Source organism: Neovison vison, chromosome 2 (genome assembly GCF_020171115.1).
Source record: "Neovison vison isolate M4711 chromosome 2, ASM_NN_V1, whole genome shotgun sequence".
In the NCBI taxonomy this organism is placed as follows: Eukaryota; Metazoa; Chordata; class Mammalia; order Carnivora; family Mustelidae; genus Neogale; species Neogale vison.
Genome location: NC_058092.1, coordinates 36,951,214 through 36,967,026, shown reverse-complemented (window position 1 = coordinate 36,967,026; position 15,813 = coordinate 36,951,214). Strand labels below are relative to the sequence as shown.

The window sequence follows — 15,813 nt, the reverse complement described above, 5'->3', positions numbered from 1 at the left end:
TAAATAAAATATTTTTAAAAATAAAATAAATTAAAAGGACAAAGTTTTCTTAAATTATTAATCTGCTCTTAATAAAAAATTATTAACAAAGGTTTTTCTTTGCCTTTAATGTAATCTGCCTAGAAAAGATTCTGTGCTTTGTCTTTATCAACTCTTTGATTATTAAAAAAAAAAAAAAAACCTAAGTCTTCTTTATTAAAAGAGCTAAGGTTTTTATTTATTTATTTTTTTACGACCGTGTAACTTTCTGTATTTGCTTTTTTAATCTTTTAACTGTCATGGATAACTACGTATTGTCTCACAGGGATCTATGATTGTATTTTATCAAATGCTTTAAGTCTTTTGACATTTTTAACAAACTTCCCCAAATGAAATTCTTAAGAAGGTAATAAGAGAAAGGTTAATTTATTTAGGGTCATTTCAGGTGTTAAATTACATGGGAAGCATTGTCAAATAAGAAGTAATGTTAAAACTTTCTTTAGCTTCTACTTATATATGTTAACACAAGTATTCCAGAGATGGTATGAAATCTAGAGTGTTCTGGTATAATGTTATCAGTCATGATTTTTAAAATGTATGTAACAAAAATAACCAAATTTAGCTGTCAATTTCATCACTCTCTTTGTATGTGTATGTGAACTCTCACCGGATCTTCTAAGATCTTTTTTCACTTACAGATAGATGGCTACTACTTTACTCCGATGATCTTGCAAAAGTATTCCTGCAAACATGCTTGATCTTCAAAGAGATTTATGGAAAAGACCCTGACAAGTATTCTAAAATTCAGGTTTCTGACATCTTTAAGATCATAACACAACATAAGGTAAGAATTTCTAAAGCTCCAGTAGAAAACTGGTTGGTTCATAAAGAATCAATCTGCCAACTCAAGATGAAGCAAAATAAAGATGATTTACATAATACTGAATGAACTGATGAGATGATTATAATTTTTATAATATCACTTAAAACATTGCTAGTTCTATAGTGTTTTATTTTCCAGATTAAAGGACCCCCTTTTCTCCTTCTTTTAATGCTATCTATCACTTACAGCAATTTGGTAAAATGTCTTTGTGAAAAAGGTTAAAACATTTTTCTTCCTACCTGATCCCTCCAGGATTCAGAAACTCTTATTAGATATTCTTATTTTTATGAAAAATATATATTTGCATAAGTTCAACAAGATTCTATCCTCCTTGTAACAGGACACAACTGGACACTTCCTTGACTTGGCTTCCTAGCTTCCAGAGGCTTTTGAAAGTCCACTCTGATAGTCCTTGTGGCAATTTCTAGCAAAGCAAATTTATTTATTTTATCTTTTTTAAAGATTTTATTTATTTGTTTGACAGAAAGAGGGGGGAAACAATCAGGGGGAAGGGGAGAGGGAGAAGCAGGCTTCCCACTGAGCAGGGAGTCCTAAGAGGGGCTAGATCCCAGGACCCTGGGATCATGACCTGAGCCAGGGGAAACCGCTTAATGACTGGGCCACCCAGGCACCCTGAGCAAAACAGATTTAAAAGAGCCTATATGGTCAATCACTATTCTTGTTGAACTTGTTTTGTTTTGTTTTTTAAGATGTTATTTATTTATCTGAGAGAGAGAGAGAGAACAGGAGCTGAGGGGAGGGGCAGAAGGAGAGGGAGAGGAAGAAGCAGACTTCCCACTGAGTAGGGAGGTTGGATGCAGGGCTCCATCAATGGACCCTGAGCTGAAGGCAGACGCATAAGTTTGATTATGCGTCTAGATCCTGAATTCTTCCGTTTTCCTTCAATATTTGGCCAGAACTCTCCAAACTAACATTTTCAATCTTCTCCTACTTTTTTTGACTCTTTTTGAATCACTATGAAACAAAAGCTGTTCTTTTCCCAAAGCCATGCCAACTAAAGCAGGACGACTTGATATAAACTTCAGGCAAATCACCCCAACAGCTCATGAGTAGACAGACTTTGTGCCTGTTTCTATGTAGCCACTCAGAAAAATCGCAGAGACATTCATACTGCAAACCACGAAAATCTATCTGATCGCCATGCTTGCCCTCATTCCACCTGAAGATGTTCCAAACCTGACATCTAGAAATTTTCTCAACTGGCTGCTCTCCAAACTCAGAAACAGTACTTATAATTTGCTTGAGCTATTAACCTTTGTTTTCCTTTTGTTTCCATAGAAATCTCTCTCATTAAATTACTCACCTGCAACATCACCTTCTGAAATACAACATCCTCAAGTTCAACTTCCTAACTAATCATGAGGGTATGTGTTTATTAATATGTCGCATGGTGCCTATGTAAATAAATAACTCAGAAAAAATTGAAACCCAATTGCACATTATTCAAAAAAATGTAGATTGGCTTAAGTAAAACATGGATCAGATTATAACCCATTTGAGTTATTTAGTTGGTTAAATCTTCGGTCCTGGGAATCTCTGCTCTGGGAAATTTCTCAGTCCTTGGTTATTGTTTTCCTTACAGTCATCATATTAAACTCCCTAGTGTGTTGTAAACTCTAGAGGGTTTTAAATGCCTGTCAGCAGCCATGCATATGCCAAATGGTAACCATCAGGATCAGACAAATGGATGAAATTAGCAATAAGCACATAAATGATGAAGATGGGAACTACATGGCCCTCTAGCCTGATGACTCAACTAGAGGAAACACAGAATGTGTGATTCCTCAGCCTGACTATATCAGAGATGGTAATTGAGAATAATGCTGTACTGGTTGGTCATACTCTCAGGGTGCTGAGACAATGACCAAGGGAGGCATATTAGTCAAATTAAAAAAACAAATGGAGACCAGCCTTGAAAATTTCCTGGGCAGATAAAACCAGCCTAATCATGCAAACAAAGCTTCATTTAGCTTAAGTTTGCAAGGCTAACTTGATCTGGGTTATTTCTTGCTTGTGCCTCTGAAAACCATAAGCAAAACTAAAACTGTTTCCCAAGGTTGGTAGAGGTAACCACTGGCCAATTCCCTATCACTTAAGAAAATTCTAATATTTATAATTAACCACTGTGAAGAATAAACAGCCACTATTTTATCACTATATAAGCTTCTCTGTAATGATACACTGCTGAGCCTAATTCTAAGTTTTGGTTTGAGTGCTTCTAGTTTGCAAACTGGCTTTTTGGTGTGTGCACAATACACTTTTACTGATTACTACTTCTATGATCCATTGGTTTTACTTCTGTTATTTCTGAAATTTTGGCATAACTTTAAGCACCAATGGTTTCCCCAAGTCTTGGCCTATGATCTATGGTCCATTAAGTCCTACAAGATCTGGCCCTTATGCTTTTCTCATTTCCTACCTCTCTCCTCTTTGTTCTTCGGGTCTGGCCACACCAGATCTTCCAGGTCCCTTCTTCCTCAAGGCCATCACACAACTGCCTCCCTCCTTTCCTCCTGGTATCTGACCAAATGTCGCCTTATCATGAGCCACTCCCTATCCCCTTATCATATTTCAATTTTCCTCATAACATTCATCACCTCCTGACATTTAACGTATTTGCCTATTGTTGCTCTCCTCCCACTAAAGTATAAGCTGCAGAAATGGGATTGACATAAAATATGGGACACCCAGTTAAATTTGAATCTTAGTTTTAAAAAATAATTAGCTTTTGGGGCGCCTGGGTGGCTCAGTTGTTAAGCATCTGCCTTCAGTTCAGGTCATGATCGCAGGGTCCTGGGATGGAGCCCCGCACCAGTCTCCCTGCTCCTTGCAGGAAGCCTGCTTCTCCCTCTCCCACTCCCTCTGCTTGTGTTCCCCCTCTCACGGTGTCTCTCTCTGTCAAAGAAATTTAAACTTTTAGAAGAATTTAAAAAATGAAAAAAGAATGAAGATGTCCCAGATGTTGCATAGAATATACTTATACTTTGGGAAAAAAAAATCGTTGTTGATCTGAAATTCAAGTTTTCCTGGTGTCTGTGTGTGTGTGTGTGTGTGCGCGTGTGTGTGTGTTTAAACCTGGCAATCCTACACAGGAAGACAAGTGGTTATTTAGTTCATTGCTGTGTCCCCAGTGCCAGAGCTGCCCCTGACAAGTAGTAAGCTCTCAATAAATATTTATGGAATGAATGAGTGTGTTCAACTGGGTCATTAATCTGTAACACGCCTAAATTTTTCACAAACAGCAAGTGAGTCAGAAAGGCGGAGCCTCTGGACTGTTTCAGCCCAGATCACAACTGGGGGTCTGGCGGCTTCTGAACTTTCCAAGCAGGTCAAGCAGCTGAGTGTTTTGCCAGGAGCAGGTATTCCTTCTCCTGGTGAAAGATTCCGCCCCCGGACAGGTGAGCGGCAGGTACCCGGCAGCCTTCCTGGGGGCGGGGCCTCCTCAACCGGTAGGCGGGACCCAGCCCTCGCCGGAGCCACGGCCCCTTTAACGCCCCGCCTCCCACCAACTCTAGCGCCCCCTGGTGTGACGTCACCGGCGGAGGGCCAATGGAAGCGCGGCTTACTGGCAGGCGGTGCCGGCGGCTGCTGCCAAAGGGGAAGTGAGCTAGGGCTGGAGCGATGGCCCGGGTTTGGAGCCCGCGGCCGCCGCCGCCACCACCACCACCAGCAAGTTTGGAGCAGCTGCGGCTGCAGCCGGAGTGGGGGCCGGAGTCGCGGCTGGAGTGGAGGCGGTGCGTGTGAGTTGCCCAGAGTCGCCAGAACACCTCTAACTCGGCGGGAGCGCTTCAGGTGGGCTGAGCCGCCGTCGTCCCTCCGCACCGCACTACCCTCCCGGCCCAGACAGCAGGGCTGGGGTCTCCCAGGTGCGGGACTGGCCGTTGGCAAGCTGAGCCCTCTGAGCCGTGTTCTAGGACTTCCTCAGTCTCGGGCCCCTTCAAACTCAAGGCGGAGGCCGGAGAACGGTGATCACCCCAAGACCCGGTCCTTTTCTTTGGCGCCCAAGCTGTGTCGGGTTGTAGCGGCTTCGATCCCTCTTCTGCTGCCACCTCTCCAGCTAGGGAGCGACTAGCGCGTTCTCACTGTTCAGCTCTGCACCTCCCCTTCTTCTCCCGTCAAGAACAAGTTTCTTTTCGCTCTCTGCTGGAAGTCCTGCCCCGGAAGGCCAAAACACCCATCTGCGTGTCCTTCCCCAGCTCCCGGAACACACTTAGAAATATAACCTACCTATTGGGAGATAAAGATTGCTTTCCTTGCCACCCGCTTATCTGAAACCACATGCCCAGAGCCTTACCCATTTTTATCACCAACTCCTTGGCCATCTCTATGTGACCTCCCCCACCCATCTGAGTACCACTTTCCTCTGGACTCCAGGCTCTAGCCCCCAGCGGATCTGGTCAGTCCCACCCCTGGGTGGGAGTGACCCAGGGCTCTAGCCCAGATTCCCCACCCTGGAAGGCAGCTCCAAGGCAGCGAGAGAATTGGGCGTCGGGTACGACCCTGGCAGCTCAGGAGTGGGTGCACCACTCACCCCACACAAAAAGATGAAGAAGCGCAAAGAGCTCAATGCATTGATCGGCTTGGCTGGGGACAGTCGGAGAAAGAAGCCCAAGAAAGGCTCAGGCCACCGCCTCCTTCGCACTGAACCTCCTGACTCAGACTCTGAATCCAGCTCTGAAGAGGAAGAGGAATTCGGCTTAGTTGGAAATCGCTCTCGCTTTGTCAAGTGAGTGATGCAGTGGTGAGGGGTGGGTGGGGAAAAGGCATTTCCTTATACTACCAATGGGGAAAATTGAAAGGAAGAAGGGTGTTCTTAGAAAAGAAAAAGGTTGTAGACCTTGGGTGGCAAACAGGAAGATGTTAAGGTGATGAGCTCAGGTTCTGAATGAAGGATAAGTTAGAGATCTGTCTTTAAGTGTATGAAGAACTCTGAATCCAGGGTAGAAATATTGACTTGGGGAATGTGCCAAGAGCCCAGAGAGAGCAAGCTGGGAGTGGTAGGCAAGCTAAGAATAGGTACCCGGGAGCAAAGAAGCTTTGGGGACTAGAACTTTTTTAAAACGTGTAGTAGAGACAGGAACTTTAAGTCTTCAGATTATTCTTTGCACTCTTGATGAGTCCAGATCTTGAAAGTGAGGTGAAATGGTGAGGAACTTATAAAGTATGAGCCTCGAGAGTATGTGGAGAGTAGGAAACAAAAAGAGGCAACTTCCTCCCAAACTACTTTTAGATGGTGCAGCCCCCTAGGCAAATCCAGTAGTAAGTTTGAGGACATTGAGAATTGGGTCCCAGGGTGGGAAAAGGCTGAAGGGATCCTTGAAGGTGTCCTTGGACCCTCTCAGGGAGCACACTGAAAGGAAAGAACATTAGCCTGAGGATGAGGAGATGAGGAAGCAAGGACTAGGCAGAAGGTTGGGGTGCTGAAAGAGATTAAATCCTTTGAGGTTTTTTTTGTTTAGAATGTCTTTGTCCTTGTATTTTGTTAAAGGAAGAGTTTGGTTTCTAATGAGCTTCATCAGATTAAGTAGTTAAGGGCGGTCTTAGATTTGGGATATGAAGGTCTGATGAAATGGAACACTTCCACTGGAATAGTTGCCTTGTTGAGTTTGTTTACTCTTTACTGTTTACTGCCCTGTTGAGTTTGAGTGCCGTTTGAAGTTTGGTGTGAAATCTAACACCTTTCCGTGTTTCCTGCCTTCTAGGCCAATAAGCTAGAGTACACCAGGTGTCCACTTAAACCTGCAGTGCCAATTTCTTTCATGCATTTGCAGTAAACTTGCTCAAAAGTTTATGAAGTTTCAGTAATTTGAAACAGGCTCCCCTGGAGAGGATACATGTTAGAAATCAAGAAATAGAAAAAAAAAAAGAAATCAAGAAATAGATAGGTAAATTACAGTGCTGTGATTTATTGCAGAGACGCTCTGATCTTGACACTTCCCTAACCTGAACTTGTTGGGAACGTAACACTTCCCTAACCTGAAATTCTTCCTGAACTTGGGGGAAATCCGTGATGACAGTTGTGGGCTGCAGTGCCCACAGGATCTCTTTCTGTGCCGTGTGAAGTTTGAAACCTTTGTGTCCAAAAGATGAACTCTTCATAAGTCATCTTATTTAGTCACTTTCAACCTGCTGTTCAGATTTAAGAAGGTGGTACCCAGTGTTCCCTGGTAAATAGCCATATGGTGAAACATGTATGCTATTTCTAATACAGCTGTACTCATAATCACTCTTGTACTCCTGGTTGAATTTTTTTTATGATCAGGGGAGACTATTTACGATGCTGCAAGATCTGTTATCCCCTCTGTGCTTTTGTCATCCTTGCCGCCTGTGTTGTGGCCTGCGTTGGCTTGGTGTGGATGCAAGTTGCCCTGAAGGAGGATCTGGATGCCCTCAAGGAAAAATTTAGAACAAGTAAGTGGTTGCCCTTTTCAGAATGTTATCTTGCTTCCAGGTTAACACAAAGTGAACCTTGCCGAATTAAGAGTTTTGCCCATTCTGATGAAACAATTATATATTCCTTCCAGCCTTCTGATACTCTTTCTTAGCTATCAGCTTGAATGTGGGAATAGTTGTTTGTTTGCTTCTTTTTAAACCCACAAACAAAAATGGTGCTTATGCACCATCAGGACAGATAGCATCTGCAATACTGGCATTGCAGTCAACACCTAAAGTGCAGAAAGGAAGTGCTAAGGTCCAGGAATCTAGAACCTTGGTCAACCTCCACCTGTTGCCACTTTACACTTCCCCAGGTATACTTCCTCAAGTATGAAGTGGCAATACCAACATCAGGCTATTTCCTTCCTCCTCGTAGGGCCATGTGGGAGTATTTGTCAGACGATTTCCTTCTTAAGAAAAACTGTATGGAACGGACAATAATAATAGCTAGCATTTATGGAGTGCTTAGTGTGTACCAAATCACAAATAAATATTTTTCTCATGACTTTTAAAGCTTAAGAGACTTTATATTGAAGAGTTTCATATATTCTAAATTAGAAAGTTGTTTCTTGCCACATCTAAGGTACTTTATTTGAAAGGTGTGTTTGCATAGTAGCTTCAACCACATTTGACCTATCTTCCTTTAGCAACACAGATCTTTGATTCGAGGTTTCAGGGTTTTAGCTTTTCTAAGCTAAAGAGCCAGTTTCAAGTTAATCACAGATGCCTGAAGGTTAGCAGCATTAGCACATGGGGAAACTGACCACTAGGCTTTCTCAATGTCATAGCAAAATCTGGCCCCAGAACTGGAATCAGAGTTGTGTCCTCATTTCCCATCTTAAGTCTTAGGAGATCACAACTTCCAGGCTGTCCTTCACCCCAGCGTCGTCTTGCTGCCTGTAGTTATTCAAGTTCCGAACCTGACCTAGGGACAGCTTACCTTTAGCTACTGTGTTAATGATGTTCTTATTGATGTTGCTTGAAAAAAAATTGTTGAAATACTAATTTTGGTTTTCTTATGATTCAAGAAAAGGAATTGGGTAAACCACAATTCTCTGCCAGAATCATCTTGACCTATATATTTAATCAACTGGTGGAATCAGAGTACAGTATAAGAAAGAATGAGATTTTGTATTCTAGTTAATTTCCTTCTTTAATGATTGTCCATACCAGAATTGCAAAAATTTTTTTAAAGCCAGTGTTTTCTTTGTAAGTGGTAATCGTAACTTGGAAGTGAGGTTCTCAGAAAGAGTGTTTAACTATGAATAATCGCTAAAGACCCCTGTCTGTGCCCTCATCTCTCTGTAATTAATTGAGCCTACTGGGTTTGTACTAGAGCTTGTTTTGATCACATATAGCAATCATTTTTTTATACATTTCAATACATTGCTCACTTCTACCCTCCAGGGACTCCTTTCCCTGACTGCTCTATGGCTGTGTTTACAGGACACCCATGTAACTTATACCTTAGCTGAGTTTTTCAGGGAATTTCTTTTTTTAGAAATGTATATTTAAAGTGCACACAGGTCATAGACCTGGTAGTCAGTCAACAAATATTTGTCGATCATTTGCTAATACCAATCCCTGGAAACACTATATTCAAGAGATGCCAGGACGTGTACCCTGAACTGTGAGACCTGCATTCTACCACTGAGCAACAGTCCCCTGTGACCCTGACTACATTTGTTAGCCAGCTGAATGAAGCAGATTTGGAATTGTCAGTCCAACTGCTTTGTTGTCTTTCGTTTGCTGCAGTAGAAGTGCCAGCCTTGTAATTTCTGGGGGTGGAGCCTGGGGCATAGTCAGTCCATTGGCTGAACCATTGTGGACCACTTGCCAAAGAGTTTTTTGTGAAAACCATCATCTTGAGTAAATGAGGTCAGTCTGGTTAAGCTTAAATAGTCTTTTTTTGAATTATATTTCTACTTTAGATATATTTCAGTAAGTTTATTTTTATTTCTTGTTTTTCAAGAGGACAGTGGAAGTCACAGATTCAAAGAAGACCAGCTACTGGTCTGGCTTTCATACCTTTTTGAGAAATTCAGAGCCCTTGTTCTTTATTTCAATAAATTTTCAAAGATATTTGTCAGGAAGGACGCAGGATTGCTGAAATGTCTGAAATAGAAAGCAAAGCAGATAGAGTTGGTATTTTTCCTTGTGGTCAAGGAGCAACTTGATCCTTAAGCTGAAGGTACTCATTGGTCTTGAAACTTAGTTCATTATTCTTTCCAGAACCAAGTACTTCAGAAAACCTCCACAATTATTTTAAGGAAGATTCTGTTCTCAACCATCTCTCCCTGTCACTCAACAATGGAACACTAGAGTGGAGGAAAAGAATTCAGAAGAGAAGGAAAGAATAAATCAGGCCATTTCCTTTTCGATCACATGTCCAGGGTAGCAGTTTGGTCATGTAGTACAGAACTTAAAAATGGTCTTGTAGTAAGGAGGGCATTAGGGTGTAAGTGTCTGACAGCTGGAGTACACTAGAGAGAGTGCCGGTCCTAAGAGCAGAAGGTTTGACTGTCGAATCCTGGGTTGCTCATTACTAGCTATAAAGTATGAATAAGTCCCTTATTCTTTCTGAGCCTACTTTTTCCCATCCATAAAACCCAAAGACATATTTATGCCACCAGAACACTTTGGGCATCTCTCTGTCATACCATCATCCCACTGTGTAGTTATTCTGCAACGACTCCTTACCTCACTCCCACCCCCCAGACTGAGAGCTTCAGGGTCTTTGGCATGCACTAGTGCTGAGTGCATGGCTGGCCACATGATAGGGACTCAGTAACAAGTTGAATGATTACATAAAAGTTTATTGCAAACTGAAGGCGTTCAAGTATAAAATATTGCTGTTAGCATTGTATGTCTTCTGTCTAAAGAGTGTGTGCAAAAATCTCTACTTCCTGATCTTAGAGATCAGGAAAAGAGGTGGTAAGTTCTTTTGAGTATTAATGTACTGGATTTTAAGTGAGTTGCTTTCCATGTTGGAAGAACGTAAATTATAATCATAAGTTGTTTGTTATACTTCCTCCCATTTATGTAGCCAAAGTGCCTTGACTCGGCTTCGGTCTCCTTAAAAGCCCCAAATCATATAATGAAAATGATCCTCTCTTGGCTCATAGAATTCTAAGTTATCCAGAGAGTTTTCAGGGCTTGTCAGCTTCATGTATTTGTTAGTTAATAACTGTAACCCACGTTATTTATGTTTTGTCTTATTTCCTCTAACACATCCACATTCTACTTCTGTTTCTACTCCCACCCTCACCCCAGCTCTTGGGACATTTGATCCCCTGAGAATGGCAGACATGAATGGTTTTACTTGTGGCAGACAAAGTTTTACTTTACAACCTCACTGAAAATGTAGAAGAAAATCATTGAAATGCTGTATTAATTTGGACTAACAGAATGTTGTCACTCTGTAAGATGCATGTACTCCTGCAAACTGATGTAAATCAAATGTTACAGTAAAAGCACTGAGGGAAATCTTTTACTTATACAGAAATTCTTTCATGCATGTTTTTGAAAAATAAAAATATCTAATTTTCTTTTTAAATAATTCTGAATTTGGAGAAAGTGGGCTTGTTTCTGGCAGGGATACCTCCACCACCCCGCCCCCGATTTTTGTGGGGATTTTTTGTTGTTGAGTTTGATTGAATTTTTTTTGTTTAACTTAATAGGACAACACTAACTCCATTTCATACCCTACAATCTTTTCCCTGGACAAGCACTAGAGTGCTTCTGTGTACCTGGCACGGTGCTGGGCCCTGGAAATACATCACAAATAAGTCCTGGTCCCTGTCCTTTAGCAACTCTCTGTCTCTCTTAGTCTGGTAAAGCAGACATGCGAGTAGATAGTTACAGCACAGTATGTTAAGTGCTGGATAGTTTGCAGTGGTGAAGTGGTGGTGGGCGTCCAAGATGGGAACCCAGCTATTTATGGTGAATCTTAAAAGGAAATAAATAGGCCAAGGTAACAGAAATGGAGAAGGGAGAAGCCAAGGGCATCTAGGCAGAAAGAATAGTTTGTACAGAGTCACTGAGACTTAAAGAGGTCGGTGTGTCTGGAAAATCCACTTTACCAGAAAATAGATTGAAGAGGAAGGTAAAGCTATACAAAAAGTGGTCGGGAGGTAAGCAAAGGCCAGATTTATGCAGTTAGTGATGCTTAACAAGTACCTAAAATGTGCCGGGTGTATTCCAAATGCTGACCCTACAGAGAGGAACAAAAAAAAAAAAAAAAAAAAAAATCATGGCACTTAAATTTTAGTAAATTGTTTTATATCTTTCCTGTATGCCAGGTTTTTTTGGTTTTAAAGAAAGTATGTAACAACTAATTGGGCAATCTGTGGCTTTAAAAAAAGTGATGTGGGTTTTATTCTGGGGGATCAGCCATGATCAGTATTTTATTTTTCATGAAAAGGAAAAATATCTTTAAAGACAGAAGAGAAAGCACTCTTTCAGGCTTCTGCCTTTAGGCTGGCAAATCTCTAAACCAATCAGGAGATACTTTTTCCCAAAGGAAAAACCAAATATCACCCTTACACTTCACCTAACATGTTCATTTATCTTCTGTTTCACTTTGGGCTTTTGGGTTGATTTAAGATTTAAGAAAACACTATTTGCTGTTTATGAAAAAATTTAAAATCATAATCCTCATAACAGCACTTGAAAGGTGGTTAAGTGGGGCGCCTGAGTGGCTCAGTGGGTTAAGCCGCTGCCTTCGGCTCAGGTCATGATCTCAGGGTCCTGGGATCGAGCCCCGCATCGGGCCCTCTGCTCAGCTGGGAGCCTGCTTCCCTCTCTCTCTGCCTGCCTCTCTGCCTACTTGTGATCTATCTCTGTCAAATAAATAAATAAAATCTTAAAAAAAAAAGAAAGGTGGTTAAGAACCCATCTTGCATTTGACCAGTTTGAGAGAGGAAAAAAAAAGTTAGATTTAAGCATTTAGGGATATAATTTTTGACATCACCTTAAGAATTAATGGAGCGAGGTTTATAAATCTCCACTTGACTAATCACAAAGCTCCTTAATTGCTCTGGTTAATACTTAGTATTTATTTATGACCTGTTGTATGCCTGCTCAGCCCTGTTTAGTACTTCACAACCATTCTTTCACTTAATTCTAAAAATCCTATAAAGTATATTTTATCTCTGTATTACAGATGAGGAAACTGAGCTCAAAGAATTTGAGTAATTTACTCAGGATCACAGTAAGTTACAGAGTCCAGCTGTTTCTGCTGATACTTTGTTATCATTTTTAGCCCTCTGACTTTTAATTAAAAGTTGTAACCCAGTAGTGAAGTAGCTCCAGTTAAAATGGTGCTTTCATATTAAAAATATACATTTACATAAATTTTAAAAAACAGTGTAGCTGGTAGATAGGAATTCAGTCGTCCTACCAGGATTGACTTCTATTAATCTGTCTTCCTTCCCACTGTGAGATCATCTTTTCATCTTGGAGTCAAGAGAGTACTCTGTGGTTATTTATTATTATTCTTGTTTTTGCTTTTAGTGGAATCTAATCAGAAAAGCTCATTCCAAGAAATTCCCAAACTTAATGAAGAACTACTCAGCGAACAAAAGCAACTCGAGAAGATTGAATCTGGGGAGCTAGGCTTGAACAAAGTCTGGATAAACATCACAGAAATGAATAAGCAGGTAGCAAATGTGTGATTTTATTTCTGTGTAAGCTGTGAATGTTTAGTTTTGTTTAGTATGAATTTGTAGATATAGAGCAGTACTCACTTCTGATTGTTTTACTTTTTGAGATGACGTTTTACATACTGTGATCCCAGCACATTAAGGTTAGGTAAAATGGATAATAGTATGCATTACCAAATATATAAAATGTTAACCCTTTCTGCAAAGGAATGGTTTTATCAAGTAGAGTAGTTTGGAGGGAGTTGGAAATTCTTGAGTCATTTTTTCCTAAGGAGCAGTGTAGGTATCAAATAGAATGTCATTCTGACCTCAAAGAAAAATGGGTAGTCTGTTTGTATTAGGTAATAAGAGCTTACTTGGTTTAATAGAGTTCACAAACTCACAGATGCAGCTTGGGCATAGTGGTGTACACTGTAGTAAATAAAACAAGCCTGGAAACCATCTGCACCTAATGATAGTTATTCAAGACTCACACAGGAGGAGGTAGCAGAGTTGGCTAAATACCTTGGCCAGGCAAGCAAGCCTAGAGCAAAAACGTTTCAGTCCCTAAGTTGACCAGATCTCAGTGGGCATTGATTCCAAAAGAGGGATTCTGACAGAGGGAAGGGGCTAATGCAGAGGATATTAATTGAGCATCTCCTGTGTATCAGGTGCTAGAGTTGTCGCTCGCTAGGTCCTGTAGCCTCTGTCCTCAGTTTTTGCAGTTTAGTTAGAAAAGATGTACACTGGCAAGAAGAGTCAAGCACCGGAGGAATGTTACACCTGTGGAGTGCTTAGAAACAGATGCACTGCGGGGCTCAGTCAGTTAAGTGTCTACCTTCAGCTCAGGTCGTGAGCCCAGGGTCCTGAAACTGAGCCCCACAAAGGCACTGGGCTCCCTGCTCAGCAGGGGGCCTTCTCCCTCTTCTTCTGTCCTCCTTGTGCTCTCTTGCTGTCTCTCTCTGGCAAATCAATCAATCAGTCAGTCTTTAAAAAAATAAATAAATATACCATCTTCGTTGGGGCTAAGCAGAACTCCCTTCTGTTCTTCAGAAGTGAGTCCCAAAGCTCAGAATCAGCCACTGGAAGGGAGCGCCGTGCTGGAATTAAGCACTTACACAGATTTCTGAAGCTACAGCCAGCTCTCAGCAGCAGTGGGGGAGTGTGGCAAGTCAGCACTTAAGGCCAGGGGTCAGTGGCCTGCAGCAGTGGCTTTCAGAATTCTCCTGGAACTCACAAAAAGAAATGTTTTATGTCATTATCCAGTAAACACATACCTACACACATATATGTGTAACTAAAATAAAAGTTTCTGAAAACGATAATTTACCCTTAGTATGCCTTGCGATATTTTATTTCCTCTTCAGTTCTGTTTCGCTTTTTAAAATTACTGATGAAATAACTGATGGGTTGTAACACCCACTATTTGCTTGTTATCATTTATCTTTGGATTCTCAGTAATTAGGGAGAAGCCAGTATTCACTCCCTTTTGTAAAAAGAATAGGATAAATTGTGGCCTTACTTTTTTTGACAGAGCAAATTAGCAGTTTGGTCAGAGATGATATCAAGTGAAAATAGACCACAGAGAAGCACTGAGACGTAGTTCATTAGCATCTCTCACTGGGGCAAACCGTGGATTCCATTGAGAGAATCCATCACGGAGATCACTCTTCTGAGGCAGGGATGAAATCTTTCAAGATGAAAAGTCTGTGTCAACTCTTTCTCATCTCATTCATGTAAATCAGCATTGTGGGAAGAATTGAAAGGGGAAATTGGTAGTCAGTGTGAGAGGACATACAGGTTATCAAACCTTTGCTACATATTTTGGGGTTTTTTTTTTTTTTCTCCATATTTTGGCTTTGAATTCTCTTTAACCAGGGATCTAGCAACAAAAGAATCATTTCGTTCTTGGATTGGCTCTTAGTTTTAATGCAAGAAGTACCTGGGAAGGCAGGTATGCAGGAAAAGTTTACTCCAGTCCCAGGGCTTCATATATAAAACAGGGAGAGACTGAACTGAAACCCTTGCCATTTTAGTCTCCTAGACCTTCAGAGCTGAGGGTGGTGACTGCTGAGACCAGCCAGAGCTAGCATGGGCACAGGAGGCTGGCAGTAGTACAGTGAGCTTCATGTTGGTCCAAGGGGAGCTCTTCGCGTTCTGAGTGATTTTCTAAAATTACTGTTACACATATCTGATGGTCTGTTCAAGTAAAAGGCATTTGTCCTAAATCAGAATAGGTATAAAAATAAAATCCGTATTTAATTTCTATGTTTCTGTGTCTAAGGGTAACTGTCAGTTAAGATGCTTTTATTGGCAAATTATTTTTTAAAAAGCAATTCAAAAGGGCTTAATAAGAAAATGGAGTACATCAGTTAAAAAGAACTGCCCTTAGCCCAGTGTGAGCTGAAGTTAATGCCAACTGGAAAAAAAAAAAAAAAAAGCCGTAGTTTGAAATAAGTTAAAATCAAATTTTATATTGAAAACTTTTAAACTAATAGTTAAAAATCTTGCTTACTTTTCTGTTTTATTCATGAAACCTCTGATTTCATACCCATTGCCTTTCGTAGCCGGTACAGGGAGTGTCCTCCTCCTTCTTTGAAGACTGTTAATTCAGCCACTGCTTAATGAGCTGCTTTTTATAGAGTTTTTATAGAGTTGGATAGCCTTGGATTCAAAACCAAAAATGATGATTCCTGTCCCCAAGGCTCTTATAGCCAAATGGGGGAGACAGAAAAGTAAACAATTGAAAACAGCCTTATGGGCAATAAGAAGTAGGTCCAGATGAGTGCTAGAGGGACCCTTTAAAGGATGTGTCTATCTAGAATGGCTGGGGCCAGGCAGGGTTCTCTCACA

At 41.0% G+C, this 15,813-nt stretch overlaps 1 protein-coding gene across 3 annotated transcripts in view; it reads left to right on the top strand.

Moving 5' to 3' along the window:
- The first annotated feature begins 4,492 nt into the window (after positions 1 to 4,492).
- Positions 4,493 to 15,813, top strand: part of EFCAB14 (EF-hand calcium binding domain 14) — a 38,287-nt gene continuing 26,966 nt past the window's right edge. The window contains exons 1-3 of one of the 3 annotated variants that reach the window (XM_044238161.1): positions 4,493 to 5,609; positions 7,146 to 7,294; positions 12,833 to 12,978. In XM_044238161.1, coding sequence (XP_044094096.1) covers positions 5,428 to 5,609; positions 7,146 to 7,294; positions 12,833 to 12,978 — 477 coding nt within the window. In that variant the 5' untranslated portion in view covers positions 4,493 to 5,427. The remainder of the gene's footprint in view (positions 5,610 to 7,145; positions 7,295 to 12,832; positions 12,979 to 15,813) is intronic. The other 2 variants (XM_044238164.1, XM_044238162.1) reach the window with 2 other exon arrangements.